The sequence below is a fragment of the Bidens hawaiensis genome, unplaced genomic scaffold (assembly GCF_021521415.1).
Source record: "Bidens hawaiensis isolate Kalapana, Puna unplaced genomic scaffold, B.hawaiensis_p1.1 tig00032127_1, whole genome shotgun sequence".
Taxonomy (NCBI): Eukaryota; Viridiplantae; Streptophyta; class Magnoliopsida; order Asterales; family Asteraceae; genus Bidens; species Bidens hawaiensis.
The window spans coordinates 65094-88486 of record NW_027495458.1 but is presented as its reverse complement, the minus strand read 5'-3'; the positions used below and the strand labels follow the sequence as shown (position 1 = coordinate 88486).

At 36.2% G+C, this 23393-nt stretch overlaps 1 protein-coding gene across 2 annotated transcripts; it reads right to left on the bottom strand.

The window, feature by feature from the left end:
- Window positions 1–16721: 16721 nt before the first annotated feature.
- On the bottom strand, window positions 16722–22608 carry LOC143583109 (glucose-6-phosphate 1-dehydrogenase, chloroplastic-like). 2 transcript variants are annotated; one of them, XM_077065507.1, is made up of 10 exons: window positions 22385–22608; window positions 21350–21507; window positions 21157–21251; window positions 19974–20088; window positions 19691–19896; window positions 19285–19434; window positions 19076–19196; window positions 18682–18911; window positions 17789–17989; window positions 16722–17085 (listed from the first exon to the last, which is right to left on the bottom strand). In XM_077065507.1, exons 1-10 carry the CDS (start codon window positions 22581–22583, stop codon window positions 16836–16838), a joined length of 1725 nt encoding a protein of 574 aa, XP_076921622.1. In that variant the 5' UTR covers window positions 22584–22608; the 3' UTR covers window positions 16722–16835. The 2 variants fall into 2 exon arrangements, with proteins under 2 accessions (XP_076921622.1, XP_076921623.1); XM_077065508.1 differs by having other exon boundaries at window positions 21350–21504.
- Window positions 22609–23393: the final 785 nt, after the last annotated feature.

Here is a 23393-nt window from a genome sequence, read left to right as displayed (position 1 = left end):
AATCAACCAGCCCCGGTAACCGCAATGTGCAGCCCTCTACGGACACCACAGAAATGCCAGTGGTTGAAGACATGACTGATTCAGATTCTGATTCATATGCGTCAGCCGACTACAATGAATATGTTCAAGTTGAACAAGCAGAGCCACCTCCTGCAGAACCAAGTGTGGTGGAATCTGTTCCCACACCTCTCTTAGAAGAAGAAAATCAAGGTCTTGCAATGGAGGTCGATGCATCAAATGTGCAGGTTGATCCAAGTGCGAATGAAGCTACTGACAACACCAACACAACCTCTGTTCAGGCAGTAGTTGTCCCATTTTATGACAACCTATGGGAAGGTCGCACTGCTCCAGAACACTTGGTAGATCAAGAAGAAGGTGAAATGGATCCTCAACCAAGTGCTTCTGTCCCTGCGACCACTGTTTTCATCCCATAGAGAGCTTGACCATTCAGCTTGAGGCAACACCAGTCGAGCATGTTGACCAAATTCTACAGCTACCGATTCATCGTCGACATCCGACTGAGAACATCATTGGAGATCCGTCCGCTGGCATCCAAACACGCAGTACTTCCAGTAACATTAACAGATGTCTTTTTGCTTGTTTTATTTCACAGGTGGAACCCAAGGACTACAAGGTTGCACTGAAAGAGAACTCATGGGTTGAAGCCATACAAGAAGAGCTGTTACAGTTCAAGAAACTGAACGTTTGGAGGCTAGTGAAGAAACCAGAAAATAAGAAGCCTATCGGAACGAAATAGGTATTTCGAAACAAGAAAGATGACAAGGGGTGATCATTAGAAACAAAGCCCGGCTTGTTGTGCAAGGTTTTTGGCAACGTGAAGGTCTTTATTACTATGAAGTCAATGCACCGGTAGCCAGATTAGAAGCAATTCCTATCTTTCTGGCATACGCCTCGTACATGAACTTCAAAGTGTATCAAATGGATGTGAAGACTGCTTTCTTGTACAGGAAAGTAAAAGAAGAGATCTACGTCAGTCAACCTCCAGGTTTTGAAGATCCAAGTCATCTTGATCACGTTTACCAACTTGACAAAGCGCTTTATGGTCTTCACCAAGCACCTCGCGCATGGTATGCCACACTGGCCGATCATTTAGTGAAGAATGGATACAAAAGAGGAATCGTCGATCAAACTCTCTTTGTCAAGAAGGTCAAGGGTGATCTAATTCTAGTACCAAGTTTATGTTGATGACATCATCTTCGGGTCTACGAATGAGAATCTGTGCAAGGAGTTCTCTGAGGTTATGCAACGGCGATTTGAGATGAGTTCCTTAGGGGAGATGACTTTCTTCCTGGGCTTACAAGTTGAGCAAAAGAAGGACGGGACTTTAATACACCAATAGAAGTACGTTCACGACATTGTTCAGAAGTTTGGATTCAAGGACTCAACTTCTTTCATGACACCAATCGCTACGCGACCTGTTCTCGTTCCTGATCCATCGGGAAAACCGGTCGATCAACACCTTTACAGGTCAATGATTGGTTCCCTGATGTATCTCACTGCAAGCAGACCGAACATCATGTTCCCTGTTTATCAGTGTGCCAGATATCAGTCTGACCCGAGAGAATCCCACATGACGGCTGTCAAGCGTATTTTCTGATACTTGAAGAGTAGACCACGTTTGGGTCTTTGGTACCCAAAGGAATCTCCCTTGGAGCTTCATGCTCATACCGATAGTGATTATGGGGGATGCAACTTGGACAGAAAATCTACATCGGGTGGATGTCAATTCCTGGGAAACCGGTTGATCTCGTGGTAGTGCAAGAAACAAGTCACTGTGTCCACCTCCACAGTAGAAGCCGAGTACATTGCCGCATCCAGCTACTGTTCTCAAGTGATATGGATCCAGCATCAGCTGCTGGATTACGGTTTGGATTTCTATGGAACCACAATCAAATGTGATAATGAGGCGGCCGTCGCTATTGTTAAAAACCCGGTCCAGCACTCAAAGACTAAGCACATCGACATCCAAATACACTTTATTCGTGATTGTTTTGATCGTAAGCTTGTCGATATAAAAAGGGTCCATTCTGACTATAACTTTGCAGATCTCTTTACCAAAGCTTTTAGTCGTGCCCGATTTTTCTTTCTCGTTGAGTCATTGGGCATGATTTCCTTTGAGTAAATTTTAAAATAGTAAATATTTTTCAAATATGTCACAATTTTAGAGGGAGAAAATGAGTTACTTTAACTCACCAAAAATATTTTAAATTTACCTTTAGTAGAAAATGAGTTAACTTTAACTCATCAAAAAGATTTTAAATTTACCTTTAGTAAAACAAAATTCAAGTCACTTGACTTAACAAAAAGATTTTAATTTTTATATCTAATATTTATTTCATCTTTACTCCTATTTAAGAAAATCTTAAGAAAACTCTAAAAATATTGTCCCATTTAGAGGGAGCTTCTTTGTAGAGGGAGTCGGCAAATTTTAAAAATCTTCAATTAAGAACTTGATCCAACAATGTGGAAAGTGATAATACATTGGTATGTATTGATCCTAGCAAGTCAAAAGAGTAGAACAAAAGGCTACAAAGTCATTCATTGATGTGTAAATAGGCTTGACAAACAAGTAAGTGTTGGGCGATATAAACTTAAACTACTGCCGTTGCTAGTGGCTACACGTTTAAGTAGTGGTAGCATGATTCCGTGAAGTCATATCAATGAAGGATTAAATGTAACTATACATGTCATACCCAAGCCTCTCTTTACCTGATCATAGTTGTCTTATGAAATAAGTGTCAATTTTTAATTTCTATTGAGTCAAGAAAAGAGTCAGGTAAAGCGTCAAAGAAAAGCAAGAAAAAGAAAAACAAAAGAGTCACAAAAGCAAAAGAAAGAGAGTCAGTCCTAGGAATCTTAACTTCTGCTTTATTTCTTCATTTATTTTCGACTCAAGCCTTGGACTTTCTACGTTTGTAGTCATACAAGATCTGATCGTTAAGGCCCTGAGTCTTCTGCTTTGTTTTGTTTTCTTTCTTTTGTTCAAGCCTTGGACTTTCTCTGCGCGATAATATGGTATTATCTGACCTGATTGTTATGGCCTGAACTTCTGTTTTATTTTAATCTTTCTAGATCGAGTCAAGTGTACAAAGAGTCAAATGTACAGAGACAAAGTGTCTTGTGTGTTAATAGGAATACTGTGATCAACTCAGAAAGGTTTAAGTCAAGTTGAGGCGATATGTTAACACAAAGTAAACCCGAGATATGATGGAATTAGTAACATGTCTGATTACGTGGGGACCACATAAGCACCGTGCCTAATTGAACTTCAAATGTATCACTTTAGCACCAAAACATTTGTCAAGTTTAATAAACGGACAATATCTGCAGTTAATGATGAAATTGTGTCAAAATAATTTCAAAATGGAAACGCGATCTAGGGCTTTGCAAACCAATATGATTCCATGTCGCGATCGTTCTTTGTAAATTAAATAAAGAAAAGATCTATGTAGATTAATTCAATATTACTCTTAACTTAACGAAAGCTTTTATTTTTCTTTTATTTTGTTTTTATTTTCTAAAAATACTAAGTACTTGTAAAGTTTAATATTTTAAGCTCTGTTTTTAATTTTTGTTTTATTTTATTTTTGTTTTATTTTTAATTTTATTTCTAATTTTATTTTTTTCTTTTTTTTCTTTCTTCGTTTGTTTTGTTTTTATGTTTTGCTTTGTCAAAAGGATTGTCAGTGCAAAGTTTAACAGTATTGGACCGACAAAAGAAAACTATAAAAATTAAACAAGTATTTGGATTCGGTGAGTAAATGTTTTTTGGGTTTGAAAATGCAAATTCTTTTTAAGACCGAGGACTGAGGGTGTATTTTCGGTGAATACTCGCGATGTTTTGACCTTATCGCGAGATAAGCTGACCCTATATAAATGGGAAACCCAAAATATCTTTCACTATTCACCAAACACTTTCACTTTTCACTCTCTCTCTTCTCACTCATCTTCAAATTTCAAACACTAACTTCCTTTCAAATTATTCAACGATCCGACCCTTCATTATCAATTATGCCTCTGAATCCAGATCATGCTCCTTCGGTATAACGTCATAAACATCTCAGTTCATTCTTTCATCTTTATTTCTGGGTTCTCGTGGATCGAGACGGCGGTTCTCATGAACCATCGGCTAGATCTAAGACAGATCACATGATTTGTGATGTTCTCATGGACATATTCTGTTATTAGAACCTCAGATTTGTGATTATCATCATTAAATTGTTAGTTTATAGGTTTGTTTGTGAAGATTGTAGTTGTAGGGTTTGTTAATGTGTTCATAGGTTAAATTAACCAAGCAATCCAAAGGGTTTCTGGTTCAATCTTTCTAGAAACCTAATTCGTGGCTAGGCGACACCATTGAATGAAAAAGGAATCAAAATGTAACAAGTGGAACTTTTTCGCATAAGGTTGTGTTTCGCTTCGCATGCCCATGCGAAGCGAAAAGGATTTCTGCTTCGCTTCGCATGACCATGCGAAGTGAAAAGGGTTTCCGTCTCGCTTCGCATGACCATGCGAAGCGAAATGGGTTTCTGTTGCGCTTCGCATGTCCATGCGAAGCGAAACTGGACCCATGCGAAATTTTCCATGCGAAAAAGTCACACTTCGAGAATTTTCAGAACTTTAATACTGATAGCTACTGGACTGTTTTGGACGATCAGAATGTTTGGACACTTGGTCTGGTTTGGACTTAACCATTGTACATAGTGGACTTGTTGACTTATGAATTGACTAAAATTAACCTTTTTTTTGTACATTATTAATTGACTATATAAAATTAACTAACTTAAGAAATATGTAAATATTTAAGGCATATGTATATATAACTTATCTTGTTTTGCTTTTATTTAATGGTGATATTCTCATAATCTTGCGGTATTGATTTCAGGGACATAATCAATTTTGTGCCCTTCAGCTTCCAAAGTCTAGAAAGGACAAAGCGTTCATGTCTATGGTCAAGGTGCTTAAGCAATCACCCCTTGCACATGCTATATCTGCCGATCCAGCTATTTACTACAAGTGGGTCTTGGATTTATGGGCATTTGCCAAGGTTGCTGATGATTCCCTATCGTTTACAACAAAGGTTGCAAGAAAGGAGTTAACCATCACTGAAGCAGACATTAGACGGGTTTTAAGGATTGCTGACGAGCCAGATTACACATATGAGAAAGGAGACAGAAAGTGGCTAGTTGACTTTGTTACTCAAATGGCAAATGACACCGAGTGGAAGAGCCTCGAAAAGAAGCATCTCCCACCATACTGGAGGTTTCTATTCCACATCGTCACTCATTGCTTTGCGGATATTCGTTGAGGATTTGACAGCATGAGGGCTGACTGGGTCCGCATCATGTTTGCATTGACTACTCGAGAGAAGTTCAACTACTCTCGAAGGATATTCCTGTGTATGTTGGGGAATATCAGAAGTAAGGCTACCTGGCTCATGTACCCGAGATTCGTACAGCTGCTTTGGGATGATTTGATCCCAGATGTTCCAAGGCCGGATCGAAAAAAGCAAAAGACAAGAAATCCCTTCCAGAGCCTTATCACGTGAATGAGATCAAGACTTCAATTTTTAGTGTGTTGTTAAGCACCAAGGGCAAGGGATACCAGTATATGGGACCAAGGCCGGGTCCTAAATTTTGATTGTTTGAGGAAACAGAGTCTACTGGGGATGAGGCGTATGTTAAGAGTGATGAGGAGGATGAGCCAGAGGTTAAGGCTGAACCCGATTCGTCTGAAGAGCCTTCTGAGGACCGCACTAAAGCTAAGCATGATCTAAATAGGAAGGAGACTGAGAAGGGCAAGATTGTTGAGCTAGAGGAGGAAGAGGAAGACCAGCCGCCCTTGAAGCGTCTGAGGAAACTTGGGGACTCCTAGAAGTCATCCAAGTTTCTTGTCAAGATTCTCTCAAAAGACAAACCATCTGACCAACCCAAGATCACCAAAGAAGCCCTAGCCAAAGCCCTGAAAGAATTGGATGTAACCAAAATACAGATTCCTACCTACAAGAAGCCAAAGACCATAAAGAAAGCCAAATCCAAGAAAACCAAAACCTTACTCCATGACTCACCTGAATCCTCACCTGAACCCACTCTAATAGACCAACCGATATCTACCTTCCTACCCCAAATACCACCCTCGCCACCTCAAGACCAACCCACAACTCCAATCAAACAACCAACCAAACCAAACCCGAACCTTCCCAAATCACAACACCACCCACACAACCAATCACTGAACCAATAACCTCCTCCATATTCACATCATCCGTCTTCAGCTCACCTATCCAAACAACCAGCTTATGGATCCAAACCGTTATAACTTCCCCAACCCAATCCATAACACCACCTGTCACACAACCAACACCACCCACCACTACTACTTCACCAATCCTCACCCAACCCATCACCCTACCTTTGCAAACAATCTCACCACCCATAATGTCCATCACATCACCATCCACTATCATTCTCCCAAACCCATTGCCTGAGGGAAATCGTCGACACCTCCAGTATACGCCGATCCTATCCTCGATAGGATCGTCGCACTGGAGGAATCCAACGCTAAAAGGGCGGAACGAGAAATAGTGCTCCTCAAGTTCATCAAAGACATGAAATAGAAGGCGATTGAGGATGAGAAAGAGAAGGCTGCTCTGAAGGAGAGGATAAGGGTATTGGAAGAGCAGAAGGAAGCAAGCGATGCACTTGCTGAAAATCAAAGATTATTGACTAACACCTTTCATACCCGAATCCAGAATCTGCAAGTGTTGATGAACCGAGAAGCCTCTGAAAACGCAAACTTGAGAGCAGATCATTCAAGGCTTGGAGACAGGTTGACCACACTTGAAAGGAGCTTACCAAGTGCAAGTGCTCTCAGAACAAGTCTTGATAAGAAGATCGAGGATGCAACAAGAAAGTGGTATGTTGAGAGTGAAGCTACAAACTCCAGAGTCACAAGCATAGAGAATCAGCTTACTTCATCCGCTTCCCTCGATACACTCAGAGCCGAAATGGAGGCGATTCAAGAAAAGGTTATGGAACATGATCGTCTTAATGAGCTCCAACTGAAGACAAACGAAAAGTTGGTGAGCAAATATCAAGCGGCCTCAGACCTTATGGGTATTCATGAAGATGACTTTCACGGTCTGGAGGATCGACTCGATACAGTTTTCAAGAGTTGGAGAAGGTCGGGATTGACTTCTCAGGCTAGTGTTTCACAGCCTACCGCAAGTCCGAGTGTGGCCTTGCGAGGAGCCCAGGTTGGGGTGCCTGAAGAAGAGGTGATTGTTGGTCGGTTAGTACAACAGGGCGGCCAGTCTAGTGGTATTGGTGGTGGAAAGGAAGGTGAAAATGAAGATGTTGAGGATGAAAGTGATGATGGTGATGACGAAGATGATGATGATGGTGAAGACGATGACAACGATGACGTTCATAATAGGTTTGATGATGATGACGATGGTGATGATGAGGGTGGGAACGGTGGAGATGGAGGAGCCGGATCAGTAGGAGGTGGGGGTGGGGTTAACACTCAATCACCTCCACACGCTCAATATGAAGTTCAAGACCCTGTTGATCACGACTCGGCCGGCAAAGTCAGGCAACACGACACAGAGATTACTGACATGTATAAAGATTTGTTTCCTGATGATTTTACAGGTGTTATGGATGACTTTATTGAAGCGGGAAAGAACTTGGGCCAACTTATTGAACCAATTACAGAGGAGGGGGTTGAAGATGACTGCATCAACTACTCGCCCAATCCAGACACGCCTCCAGCTCAAGTTCAAACTTCAGAGACTCCTGCTGCTGATCCCGTCTCCAATCCAACGGCAAACTTGACACAAGAACCACAAAAGAAGAAAAGAAAGACGCACATTGTGTCAAGTCGTGCGTGTGCCCACTTGCTCAACTACCCTTATTATGATGATTCGCTAATTGTTTATGCAAAGTATGATAAGAGGAATAGCGTTTGGGCCATCAGGAGATACAGCGGCGATCTGATCTATCTTAACCACACGAGCTGAAGTCGTTACCAGAGCTTGATATCAATTATCTACGAAAAGCTCTAGGTCATGGTGGAGTTGGAAGTACGCTAGAAAGTTGGATCCCCGATTATCTACATCGTCAGGCTAAAGTGAACTACAAAGATTTCAAGCCAAATAAGGGTCGCAAGTACAAGAACCAGATAGACCCAGCTACCGGAGAGCCTCGCACTATGTGAAGATATAGAGTGCCGAAAGACTGTCACGAAATTTATCATGGTGAGCCTTATCTTCCCAACACTCTCCGAGATTTCATTGATTGGGAGTTTGACAATAAAACCGGTGAAGCCGTCATCCATTGCCGTGATATGCACGAGATCAGAGTCTTTGACGAGCATGAGCTTATGGGACTACTCATTAAGGATGTGAATAAGCTCTACAACTCACCGCTAGGATCCGTTAAGGATCCAAGTCGTCAAAATACAGAACGGATAGTTGAAGCCTTCAACAAGTTCGTGCGTAGACTTGTTGAACTTCCACTAACTGAGGACAAATGTTTGGTCTACGACACTGACGGGTTCCAATACTAAAGACTAGAGGAAGATTGTTAGACCCATTTTGTCTAGTTTAGTCTTTTGTATTGTATTTATATGTATTGGGCTTTGATAGTTCTTTTTGTATGTAATGGCCCAAGGGAAAAACTTGTAGTCAAGCCCATTGGGCACTATGGAAATAAAGAAAACTCTCATGCATGCTCCTCTATAAATAGGAAACATGCCATGAGAAGAATACCCTTTTGCCAAGATTATCTAACTCACACATATCTTTCTTTCTCTCTCATCTCTCTCTCTCTAGAACCTGAAATAACATCTCAAGATCCGATACCGCTTAGGTGGCTTAATGTGATTTCCGCTAGCACTAAGCTCGGTTGATCCAAGATTATTGTTAGATCCACCCGCCTGGGGACCTACATAATTAAAATATGATAAAATTATAAAAAGACACCGTCATTCAAAATTAAAAAAAAAAACACATAATATAAATAATGGTTTTTACGAATTTAAAAAATACTTATATTTGTTCCCTATGAGTCTTTTATCTTTTGAAATCATTACATATTATAAATACAATCATTTGGCCGGACTATCTGAGGAAGGAGGTGTGGCACCTGCTTAATCATGGTGGAGAGGGGAGAGAGATGGAGAGCGACGTTTGCAATTGTACCTTTGTTTAAAAGTTTTGGTTTATGAAACCCTAAAAATATGCATAGAAAACAAATTTTTAAAAAATAATGTAAAACAGATATGAATTCTAAAAGGCCGCATAGAAAATAAAATTAAAAAAAGTAGTGCAAAACAAATTTGAACATGTGACCTTCAATTAACCAATTCAAAAACTTATCCACTATACCAGCAGCTTATATTCTAATAAGGATGCTTCCTTTCTATTTTATAAGGTGGCTCAGTATATTATTTTCTATATATCAACACACTATTATTTTGAAACTCGGGTGGTTCCTGGGAACCACCTATTTTGTAGTTGGATCCGCCGATAGACATGGTCCATGATAAGAGTTCATGAAGATGTAGAATTAAGATTAATGGACTTTGAATGCGATCGTTTTTTTGTTGGTATGTCTGTTTAGATCATATGATATCATATGTGCTTGTATTTTACTACGCTACTTTATCACTATATTGTTATTGGTACATGTGTATTTCTATGTTGAAGTCGGGAGCCTCTTTCGAAATAGCCTCTTTACCCTCACGGGTAGAAGTAATGTTTGCCTACGTAACACCATCCTAGACTTTGTCAAAAGCTTTTGCTATTTGTGAGATTTACTGGATACGGTTGTTGTTGTAAATATTACTGATATTTTAATTCTTAAATTTTACTATTTATCATTTTTTAAAGTTAGATTGAATTTTAATTTAAAATTTATTTATTGGTCAATATTAATTTATATCATTTATCTAGCTTCCAATTTATTTGTTGAGGGGAATTCAAATGTGAAGAAGGATCAACATTATCTGCATATAACGAACACCGACTAATTTTTATTATAACCAAAATTTGTAAAAGAAAACAATATACGTTGTTACTAAAGTGAATTTGTCATAACAACTAAAGTGGAAGTTACGAGGGTCAACAAAATTTTTTATACGATAAAAAGCATTATCGGTTAATAAGTTATAGTTTGCACAACTTCTCTCGTTTATCATAATCCCACAACATCAATACAAGCTTAGAAACAATTTAGTATGTATATATATGTAGGTCTAGGGATGAGCTCGGTACCGCACCGGTACCGACCGATACCGGTACCGAAAATCCCGATCCTGAAAATCGCAAATTTTTGGTACCGGTACCGGTACCAAAATGTTCGGTTCGGTACCGGTATTTAATGTAAAATTCGGGAAATACCGGTAACGTACCGTACCGGTCCTGAAAACTCAAAACCTTGGTACAGATTCGGTACCGACGGTACCAAATCGGTACCGATTTCGATACCGGTACCGGTTCAGTACCTTACCGATTTTTGCTCATCCCTATGTAGGTCGTTAGAAAGATGTATAATAACCCTGATCAAAACTCATAACTACCCAAAATTCTAAATTCTATGTTAAAGTATACTTATTAATTATACAATAAGTTTCCTTTCGTTAAAGATGACATGTTAATCCTCACCTTTGATTTCAACTTCTATTTCTAAAAAATCTTAGGTTTTAGTTTGTTTCCGATTTTTTCTTCTCTCTCTACCCCCCCCCCCCCCCTCCTTTTTCTCTCTCACATGCGCGCGAGTGCACACGCAATATTTTGACTAAGAAAGTCATGCGAGTTTCTCCCCCCAAAATAGACTAAGTCATAAATCAAGTTTTGTGGCTTAACACTAAGTCTAGTTAGATAGGAGACACTAAAAACATGAGCTAATATGTAACCCTCTTTAACCCCAACACATCCATACCGCATTATCATTGTTACACAGTTGACTTTAAAATAGTCTACTATATCGTAATATTAATAATCCAAATAGGAGGGTTACATATTCTAAGAATCATTCAGATCCGGGAGACACAACACATGACTTTTCAACAACGGAATAAACAAAAATGATCATTCTTATTGTGACGTGTATTATAGCTACGACATTGGTTTTCTTCATTTGTAGTAGTTAGAGACAACATTTGAGGATGATATTCGTTCAAAGAAGCAGCTGCTACATATACAAAAGAAGAAATTATTGATAAATAACTAAAAATTCTAAATCTTTTTTTATAGAGATGACAATACCGATTTTTCATCTGTTTTGATAATTCACGTCCTCTCCATCATATTCTTCAAATACAAATATAAAACATATGTTTTCCAATACTCTAATTAACTATTTTATGTTATTAAAGTTCTTAGTTTAATTCTTCCCAAAAAGATATATATTGTATACAACTTTCTATCCCCAAATCATTCAGTGTGTAGTTAGTTTAGTTCATCCCCCCAGTCTCAAATTCCCACAACAATGCCCATAACATCTACTCATGTTTTTGTTTGTTTTTTCTTCTTGGAAAGTTATATTCAATTGTTTCTGTCTCAATAGCTATTCATGTTTTCAAATGTTCTCTGTATTTTGACTTTGTTTTTAAAAACATAGCAGTACCTATAATCATGGGCAGATGTACTTACTAGCAGGGAATTCAATTGTATGTTGGGGTGGGATGGGGGAAGTGAATTTTTGTATATCACTATTAAAGGAAAAACTTATTACTATAACTATTTAAATTGAGTTGTATCATAAATTAAAGGTTTAACTACAAAAGTAATAAGTTAACTAAACGTGCCCAGTCTATACTAAACGCACCCCTTGTAAGTAAAACTAGTGAGAGAGAGCGTGACGGATTTAGTTAGGATAAAATGTATATTTAATAAAAACAATCGGAAAAGATATGTTTAACATAACCAAAACAAAAGAGAGAATCCCTTCAGATGAAAACTGGTTGGATCTTTCAGAAAATCTATTTGCAAACATAACATTTTACTTTGATTATACAAGGTATAGTTCATATTTGAAAAGTAGAGAAAAAGAAGACAAGAATGAATATTGATGTTGGTCACTGTGCATGGATTTTGGATTCATACATAGATATAGAATAGACCCAGACATATAGCTGAATCTGAACAAGTACAACCTTCTCCTGCTTTTATGTGACTGTACTGCCTCCCTACCATTAATGATGCAAGCTGGTCCCGGCTCATATATACCATCATTTTCTTATCATTCTTTTTATTCACATAACTTCTTTTATACATGTAATTATGCAAGAATACTATCATTATTATTATTATTATTATTATTATTACTACAAAGGGACTTTCGTCTCAAAGCCACTAATATGTTCCTAACCCTTTTCTTTGAAAGTGATATGATATACGGTTATCTAACCATTTATGTTTCATTCTTCTAGCATTTTCGATTATCTTTTATATGCTGGTTACATGTGTATTATATGGTTTTAACATTAAAGTTAACTATTTCTATAATTTCGTAATGTATTACACAAAACAAAATTATACACCTTGTTATCTTGAAAGTTGAAACCAATTTTATTATGTAGACTTTTTTAGTTTTTCACGAGTGTTAATATTTATGTTCGATCGATGAGGAGGTTAATAGATGAACCTGTGAATGATGACCAAAATCACTACGTGTGGGTAAATTGAATTCCCAAGAAAGTGAATATTTTTCGTTAGAGATCGAGCTTTTTTGGAATGATTGCAACTCACACGGCTTTACTAAGAAGAAACATCCCGGTTGGCATAACACACGTGCCCAATGTGTTTGGAGTATCCAGAGATGGTGGATCACCTTCTAATTTCATGCCGTTGGATGGATTTGGTTTGGCAAAGCGTAGCATCTTGGTGCAAGATGCCATCATTCTTTGCTTTTGCATTAGGTGACGCCATGGATCTTTACAAGTGAATCCAAAATCCATGCAAAGTGACCAACATCTTTAATAAGATCTTGGATCACTATATGGTGTGTATGGATGACAAGAAATAATAAGATCTTTAATAACTCGAGCATGCCCAATTAAGATTGTGGAAGAAATCAAAATGCTTTCTTTGGATGATTTCACAATCAAAGGAAATAGGCGTTAATTGGGAGAAATGGGGAACATTCGATGTATTAAACATTTAAGTAGGTTGTTGTTTTTGAATTTATGTTGTTTTGTTGGCTAGCTACTTGCTAATTTTTCTAATGAAACGTGACCTTTAAAAAATAAAAGTAAAAAAAGATTTAATGACGGGCTAACTATAAGTTTGCTATAATTAGAGATTCAATCATCTTTTTTATATTTTGTGAGTTTGTGTTAAAGAAAGAGTATCATAAAAAGGAAAATAACACTATAAAATTAATTAAATAAAGAGAAACACATATATTGAGAAGTGAATATGAGAGCTTATAAACTTTTGATATACATGTTATTTTTCGGAAAGTTCCTCAACTATGTACGTGAAGGGGCGACCGAGAATGCTAGTCTACTTTGATAAAAATTACAACATCAAAGGGTGGTTCGGTTGATCTCGAAGGGGTGGTTTGGAGGAGATCGAGATAATGATTTAAATAATTGTTATCATTATCTTATTTAGTTGTTTGTGTTTGAGTCAATTATGTTTGCCTATCTTTTTGGTTACGAGATAAGGCAGTTACCAAAGTCCTAGTTTGCTTAGGAGTCAATTTGTATGGGTATATATATAGTCCACGTTCTTGTTTATTTTCTATGTATTCTGCTTTCTGTTTTTCGTTTTGTTGAATTAATAAAACAAAGAGTCGCTTGTTGAGCAAAACCTACGATTTCTATTTGGTTGTGATTCTTGATCCACTTGTGAAAGTTTAACATACTTGTTCATCGAATGTCCGGGTGCAAATCAAGTGTGGTCCGCTATTAGCTCTTGGTATAAAATTCTTCCCATTTTTGCTTTTTTGGTTTGAGAATTTCTCACTTTACACAGCCCGACTCCTATTTGCAACCCAAAGAAAAAAGTGCTTCAAGGGATCGTTAGACCATCCACTGTGGACATTTTGGGGCGGCTTGGAGAGGCTTTGAAGCCCCAAACATCACCGTGGGGCAGCATGGAGGGGGCGGCTTGGGTTGGGGCTTCATCCGGACACCCCCTGTCATGGAGGGGAAGGGTGGGGCCATGTGCTTCTCTCTCTCTCTCTCTCTCTCTCTCTCTCTCTCACACACACACACACACAAGCAATACATACATGCATACCTAGTAAAGGGGCTTTAAACCATAGCGAACGTTATGGAGAGAGGCTTCGAAGCCTCGTTTTCTATGTGGTGATAATGTGGAGGGGCGACGAATCCCCTCCAAAGTGAACAGTCTTATGACTGCTTGTGGAGTATTTAGAAAAAAAGAAATGCGGTTCTTTATGATAATAAGCCTGTAGTGGTTACTTAAATAATGAAGAACATTAAGTTTTTGTCGTTTCTTTGAATAAAAAGTAGGTCGTATTTTAAGTTGTTGAATTGGCAAGATTGATGTAATTTTTCTTTCTGATGTTTTTGTTTGTTCGTCGGCACAGCTTCTAGCTAGTTTTGTCGTATGTTTAATGAAAGAAACTGTTAAAAAAACACTAAATTATATGAAAAAAATGTTTTATAACTTTATTAGTTATTCTGAATGTTGTTAGCTGTTTTATGTGGTTGAGCATATGCCAAGACCATCGGATTCCTAATTAAGTTTTAATATGAGGTGTGAAAATTGACACTCATAACCTCATGTGTATCATATTAACATGACCAGCTTTATGGTTAAGTTGAAGTTCTGAATTTTAATTATTGTTTGTAAAAAACTGACAACTCAGTTTAAACTTATCTTAAAATGCCAAAGAGTATATAATCCAAATACTAGAGACAAGATATTTTTATTAGGAGAATAAAATTCAAAGTAGACAATTTTGCAAAACATGTCAGAAAAAGTCATATATATACCATGAGATACAATTAGCGTATCTCTTAACAAAGTTTGGTTAAAAGACAAAATCAAATTGAGTAGTCAATTATATACTTGTATACACCAAAAAGATATATACTTTTTTCTATAACATATGCTATCTTGATTATATACATTATATATTCATAGTCTCTAAAAAATGTCTTTTTATATGTCCGTACGTAGATCATGGCACGTCGGATCAAAATCGGTAGTAAGACGGGTCGGGGTCAGCCGACACCAGTCTTTTTGTGGGTTATGTAGAACGTATAACTACCAATTTTCAAATACCTTAATTTTTATTTATTATTTTTTTTTTTTTGACATTTGACTCCATTGATCTTATGAAAAAAAAATTGGCCTCATTGGGTATGAAGGTATGAAACCTAACTTAATAAGAAAAAGAAAAAAAGAGTATTATTTAGTATGCTAGTATTTTATTTGTAAGTTGAGTCCGCTGAAAATTAAAAAACCTACTTTAATTTAGATTAGTTATCCTTTTGATAAGCCCAATAATAGATATATGTCTATTATCCATTTACTATATAACTCAATTTCTTGTTTTCCCAAATCCCCGACTAAACGACAGTAGAGGTGCACAAAATACCCCGTTCCGGATATAATCCAGAATCGGTTTTTACCCATACCCGACCTGGTATTAGGTTTCTCTCCAGATCTGTACTCCGCAGGAACCAGTTCCATCTTTGCCCATTTAAAACTCGACCCGGCCCAACCCCCCCCCCCCCCCCCCTCCCCTCCCGGAAAACCCGGTTAAATACCCGACTATACCGGAACCAGTCCTACCCCACCTGTTTTTTGACTTTTGTTGACCACACCCTACCCAGTTCCGGTTCTTAGAAATACCTGGTCTATGCACCTCTAAATTAGAGAACTAAGACCCAATTTGCAAACAAATAGATATGGTTAGAGAAAGTTAAAAAGAGAAACCGAAAGAAGAAATAGGTTTGTTCAGAAATTGAAACTGAGAGTGGTTTAAATCAAGAAATTTCTCTTGTAATAGCTAAAGATGCATCATACATGTTGGAGTTCTAGTCATAAAGCAACACTGTCCGTTTGGTTCAGTTATATTCAGTTGTTATTGAGTGCTTGAATATATTTGAAATTTCGGGGCAATGTTAACAGAAAAACAAGCACATGAGATTCACAATACATGAAGGCATTTGAGTTTGTATATGATGAGGCAGCAAAGCAACAATTACAAACATTTATACTTGAATGATTTGATTCACTTTGACGTTTTTCTTCAATGAAGCATGTAAAAATAGATTTACGTAATTGCATGCGTGATAATTATATGAATGCTTTTTACATTTGTTAGTTGAAAAAGAATCCATTAGAAACTTGCGATTGAAGATGTAATGGATCATTTTCAAAATTAAGCTTTTGTAATCAAAATTAAGTTTCGCATGTATAATTTAAAAGAGCATCAACTGAGCTCCTTTCAAGTTCTATTTAAACTTCAAGCTCAGCTTTTTTTTTTTTTTTTTTTTTTTGCTTATTAAACATATGATTTTACATATGTATTTATAATTACAATTTTATATACAACAAAATACATAATATTAAGTTATTTCGTCATAATTTCATAGATAATAATATTATTATGCAATTACATGTGTATGATATAGAAGAGCAGTTATTTTATTCATATAAATAATAAGTGAAAATAATCAATCGCGCGGGATGTAAAGCTCGAGCTCGAGCTTCTTTATTAAAATAGTTCACATTTGACACAGAAACCACTTAGCAAGAGAAACATAATCCCACAAGAAGTAAGATGACCAAAAAAAAAAAGCGAGTATATACATAACAAATGAAATCATTCATCTCCGGCGAGGTCTCCCCACCGGACATTATACTCTGCCGCTAGATAATGAGCCCCGACTGGTCCTCGGCTGCCATAAGGATACAATTCCGGTGTAATTTTCTTCCTTTCGAGTTCTTTTAATAATGGTGTGAATATAGACCAAGCAGCATCAAGCTCATCACTTCTTATAAACAATCTCCTTTCTCCTTCTATTGCATCCAATAAAAGCCTCTCGTATGCATCCGGGATTTCCTTCGGGTACCTACATTATTATATTACATACAAAATAAGATGCTTCGGGTTGAACCCAATGAACACGTTTAGCTAAACTTGTTGGGCTTGGATAACAAATTCTAGTCTTAAAAAAGGTAAAACAAATCTTTTACATAGGGATGTAAACGATCTCTGGCCTACAAGTAAGCGTGTTTAATAAACGAGCCCAAACCCGAGCTTCAGTCATTGAGCTAAAGCTGGCTCGCAAGCCTGCTATGTCTATAATTTTTATATTAAATTAAACACATAAATTTTATAACAATAATAATAGTTATATATAATAATATAAAATCATGATAAAAACAAATAAATAATATATATTACATATTATAAAGATATATAAACTAATTAACAAATAATAAATGGGCCCGAACCTGAACTTCACTTATTGATCTGGCTCACTAGCTTAAGCAAGCCTTATTATTACCATAATTTTTATTTATAATAATAATAATAATAATAGTAATAAAAGTTATTAGTTATGAAACCAAAACACATATAACCTAATAATATATATTATGTACATATAAAATTATAATTAAATTATATAAAAATAAATATACATAAATTAATTAATAAATAATATACGAGTCGAGCTCGAGCTAGAAAAATTACAACTTAAACGAGCCCGATCTCAAGCCTAGATGAGGTCAGGCTCAGCTCGGCTCATTTACATTCCTATCGAGTTTTACCTCATCTTATAGAGCAAATTCAGGTCGCTTCTGTCGAGCCTCATTCCAAGACCGGGAACCTTATTATTAATCTTGAGATAAATAGCTTCATCGGGCTGCACACGAAGCACGAGCTCGTTTGTAGCCTTATCCATATCCATCCCAAAGTTTCTCTTGTACAGGTTACCTGGAACATGTCTGAACTGAACTCTTATCTCTGCCCTGCAGGTCGGGTCAAAACGGATCAGAGTCAAAACGGGCCACTTTTAAAAAGACATATTATATTATATTAGGCTAGACATAAGATTCAAGCGATTAGTTGATGCTTAGAGCCACCGACACCATCTCGTCATCGTAGCATTTAGCGAGGCGACATCAATCTACGACTTTGATTATATTATATTATATTATATTATATTATATTATATTATATTATATTATATTATAATTATAATACCATATTATAGGCTAGACATAAGATTCAAGCGATTAGTTGATGCTTAGAGCCACCGACACCATCTCGTCATCGTAGCATTTAGCGAGGCGACATCAATCTACGACTTTGATTATATTATATTATATTATATTATATTATATTATATTATATTATATTATATTATATTATATTATAACAAATACTATATTATAATATAATATAATATAGTATTATAATATAATACTATATTATACTATATTATATTATATTATATTATATTATAACAAATACTATATTATAATATAATATATTATATAATATTATATTATAATATAATATAATATAATATTATATAATATTATACTATATTATATAATATAATATAATATATTATAGTATTATATTATATTATAATATAATATAATATAATACTATAATATAATATAGTATTATATTATATTATATTATATTATATTACCGTTTAGTATTGAGGGCTTTCCCGGCTTTCATAAGAAAAGGAACACCATCCCACCGGGCATTATCAATAAAAAGAGCCGCGGCTGCAAAAGTTGGAGTCAAGCTATCGTTCGGGACCGTGGGGTCCTCAGCGTATCCTAAATATGTCTTTCCGCCTTTGCTTTGACCCTTGTATTGACCAATGACTACGTCTTTGAGTCTTAATGGCCTCATTGACCTCAAAACTTTGACCTATACGTATTTAGTCAATCAGTATTGTGTAACGGGCCAACGCAGATAATATTTTGTTCAACTCGGTTCATTTACAGGCCTAGTCGTTTGTGTTAAATATGATTACAATTTACAAACACCCCTTAAACTATGAAGAAACTATATTTTCAAGAATTTAACGACACCTTTTCGTTTCTAATATCCTCGGCGTCCAAACTCACGGGCGTTTCCATTGCAAACAATGCTAATATTTGCAATAAGTGATTTTGCATTATATCGCGAATGATTCCATAGTTGTCAAAGTATCTAACAACAAAGAAAACATGTCATTTAATTCTACCTATAAAAAATAAAAATTTAAGCAAAAAAATGACCGAATTATAAACAAACTTACCCTCCTCGCCCTTCAGTACCAAAATCTTCAGAAAATATAAATTGCACATTTCGAATGTAGTTTCGTGACCAAAGTGGTTCAAAAACAAGATTTGAGAAACGAAGAACTGATAAATTTTCCACTAGTTCCTTGCCTAAGTAATGATCAATCCTGAAAATTAATAAATACTCACAAAATTAATGACTTTCCAACTTCAAGGATGAAATGGGCCGGGTTGGCCCGAAACAGTTTTTATCCAAATTTTTGACTTTTTTTAAAACTTTAATAATAACTTGAACTAAAAATATGCTTTATGTGACTTTCAAGTTTCAACCTGTTTGGCCCGTTTCCTTTTTTTGGCTAATCTTTTTATTGGGCCCGTTCATTAGTAAACGGGTTGAAATTGGCACCTAGAACCGACACATACCTAAAGATTTGATCCTCAGCTAAATACTGCTTCAAATTTTTTGTTAACTCGGCCGAAGATTCTGAATCACGCCCAAACGGTTTCTCCACAATTACCCTTGTCCATCCGTTTTGTGAAGAAGCTTTGCAACTAGCACTTCGTACCACATCGACAAAAATGTTTGGCGGTATCGACAAATAAAACAACCTATTCGACAATTTTCCTTCCTGTAATATTAAGAGTTCTGGTCAAAAAGATCAAATAAACAAAATAATACACAAATAACCAAGGAAATGAATCAAACCTCTTTCTGTTTGAGCTTTTTGTCCAACTCAGCAAAATGTTCCTCGGAGTCGTATTGACCCGAGTGGTAAAAGCATCTTTTAAGAAACTCCTCCATTTTGTCACCACAGTTCTCTCTGAAGATGTCACATATTAATAAAATTGCCTGCATTGTTGAAGGTCGGACCGTAAACGAGCCGAACCGAGCTGACCCAAGGTGAGCTCAGGCTCGGCTCATTTATCTTAACGAGCTGAAATGTTGAACTTGAGCTAGCTCGTGGCTCGTTTATTTTTAGAAACATTCAGATTATTTATATTTACACATATTATATGCATAAAACTAAAAATATATTTTTAACATACATATTATGAAGAACTAGTTTTTCAGCCCGGCACGTTGCGCCGGGGCAACTGGCAAGACCTCAGTGTTGAAACACGGGCGCTGGTTAAACCCGAATGTTAAGATGATGATTCGACACGAATTCGGTCAGCATCAGCTGCGTTCGTTATGATATAGACACCATTGGTAAAATTTGAGCGTTAAAACCCAAAAAAATAATTTGCCAAATTAACATATAAGAAAGCAAAATATTTATGACGATGTTTATTTGGTTGGCGGGCGGTGGTAAAACCCAAGTGTTGTGGTCCTCAGCATTGAGGTGGTAACTTGACACGAATTCAGTCGGTTTTGATTACGTACATTACGGTACCGGAACTAAAAAACGAAAAAATATAAAAATTGAGGTGGACCAACGACCAAATTTGTTGGGGGGGGGGGTAGTCAGTCGGTAAAATTGCGCATTCGTAAAACCCGAGCGTTGTCGGTCATGGGCCTTAAATAAGGCCGCGAGTATGCGCGAACTCGGTCAGTTTCTTTCTGGTTTGTTATGATACCGGAACTAAAACAAAAAAAAATAATGTTTGGTCGATTTCCATTTACGTTTATCATGGTAACTGAACTAAAAAAACAATATTCATTGACTAATACGGTGCCGCAAAGTGGCCCAATAAGCCACTTGCTGCACCAAAGTTCTTATTTATATTATAGTAATAATTTATAAACTACAGAATCCATAATTTTTATATATTAAAATTTGGGCTTTACTTTTAAACAAGCCAAACGGCAATTTTCAATATTATTTAGTTTTTTTCATTACAAATTGTCATGCAGCTTTAAATTATAAATGTATAAAAATTTTTCATACCTCTTATCGATTCTGCAAGTTAATGTTCTACTTATCGTTTCTCTCAGCTGCTCGTCGGTCATTTTGGTTCGGGCATAACCATATATAACAAAATTCTTCAAAAACAGTAAACATCTTCATTAGAATCCCACATTTAGATTTAGTACTTGAATATAAAAACAGTAACATTAAGATGAATGATTAAGAGAATAACCTGAGGTAAACAGCCTTCATAAAACAAAGCAAAAAGGGCTGGAAAAATTTTCTTTTTCGCAAGATCACCCGAAGCACCTACAACCGTTACACTAAGAATGGATTCGGTTTGTTCTGGTAACACGGGCTCTTTTGCTAACGGCTTCTCTGCTGCCCCTACTTTGAAAAACCGTAGAAAAATAATAACAAGAAGTTAAGAACCATGCCTTAGGGTGATACAAAGCTGATACAAGAATTAGCAGACTCGTATTTGAAACAACTGGATAAAAGCAAGTGCGCTAGAAAATGACTCAACTTAAAACGAGCATAACTTTGATCATAAAAACACGTGAATATTTGAATTTACTAATTTGCGCATTATTTAGATATTTAATTTTAGACTACCTTATCATTTTTAAATGAGCGGATTGCAATTTCGACCTTCGTGTTTCGAACAAATTTCAGGCATTGTTCTTTAACTAAAGTATTCACAAAGGATGTTTTAATTTCTAAACGAGCATCGTCTGAAATTTAATCAGAACATAAAGGACGAAAAGTACAATTCACTCTTTTTAAATTCCCAAGATTTAGCAATGCCAATTTAGAAACCTATCACTTTTTTCATAAAAAGGAAATCTTTTTTGCTTTTTATGGATAAGTAGATTATAAAATAAAATAAAAAAAAGCATCAAATTAAACAATAATTAAGACAACATAGTCTAGTCAGAGTGGACAAGGCTTTTCAAATTTAGAGAGTGTGATAGCCTAAATACAATACAAAAAGGTGTCTTTCTAAAAAGAAATATTAAAATATAAAAAATAAAAATTAAACAACAAAATTGGCTAAAGCAAGTAGTGAGCAACAAAATTAAACATTTTGACTTTCACAGGTCAAATTTTGACCTTTTCTGACTAGACTTAACATAAGCATAAGCTCGCCCAATATGCAATCATCAAATACAAAATTCTTGCATTTTACACTTCAATTTCAAAACCAAGATCCTAAATTGACTAAACTCAACACAAAATTCAATAAAATTGAAACCTGGGTACTCACCATCTTGAACAGAAACTGCATTAAGAGAATACCCATTTGAAGATTTGAGCTTAAACTGGTTTCTTGGGTCAATTCTTGGGTGAATCTTGGAAACCCATTTGGGGGTTGATGTTATTCTTGATAAAGTTAACAACTTTGCACCAAAAATGGGTTCTTGATGCAGTGAAGATGAAGAACAGGGGCTGATTTGTGTGGCCATGCAGATAGATTATTATTATTATAATTATTATCTTGCTTTGATCAAATAATAATATTGTGTTGTTTATATGATCTTGTTGATGTCTTGCATAAATATCATGTTTAGTTGAAGTGTTTGTAAGTTGGGACCCACTTTTTGTAAGTGATTTATCTTGTTTTTGTGGACTATATTTATTGAAGTGGTTTTAAGTTTTCTAAAAAAAGATATCTAGTTTGGTAAATGTTGAAATAAATTCTTCACATCTTTAAACTTTGTCTTTTATGTTCTTTAACAACGAAAGAATAAAGTCATGGCTATCTGAGGTTACGAATGGTAAAAGCGACCTCACGTGTTCACGATTACAGACAGCACTGGGTAGTCAAGCCCACGTCTCTTGTTCCGGAAAAACCTGTCGTCTAAAAGACCACTACGATAAAACTCGGTAGGGATCGAATTTGAAATGAAGATATTGCAGTCTCTAGAGTCTAGCCCAAGTCTTCATTTCCTCTCCAATCTCGATTATTGAGCTAAAGCTCGTTGGCATTTATTTCTTATATTCAACGAGTGTTTTACCCGGAGGTCAGTAAAAACCCGGTGGTGATAAACTAACGTTGTCTGTCACGGGCGTTGAGGCGGTAAATCGACGCAATGTCATCGGTTTCGGTTACTTGAATTCGACGCGAATTCGTACATTATCGGTTACGCTCGTTACAGTATAGACACTGTTGGTAAAGCCTAAACGTTAAAACCCAAAAACTAAATTCGTCAAATTAACATATAAAAAAATTAAATCATCCGACGTTTATTTAGTCGGAAAACCCACGCAGTTGT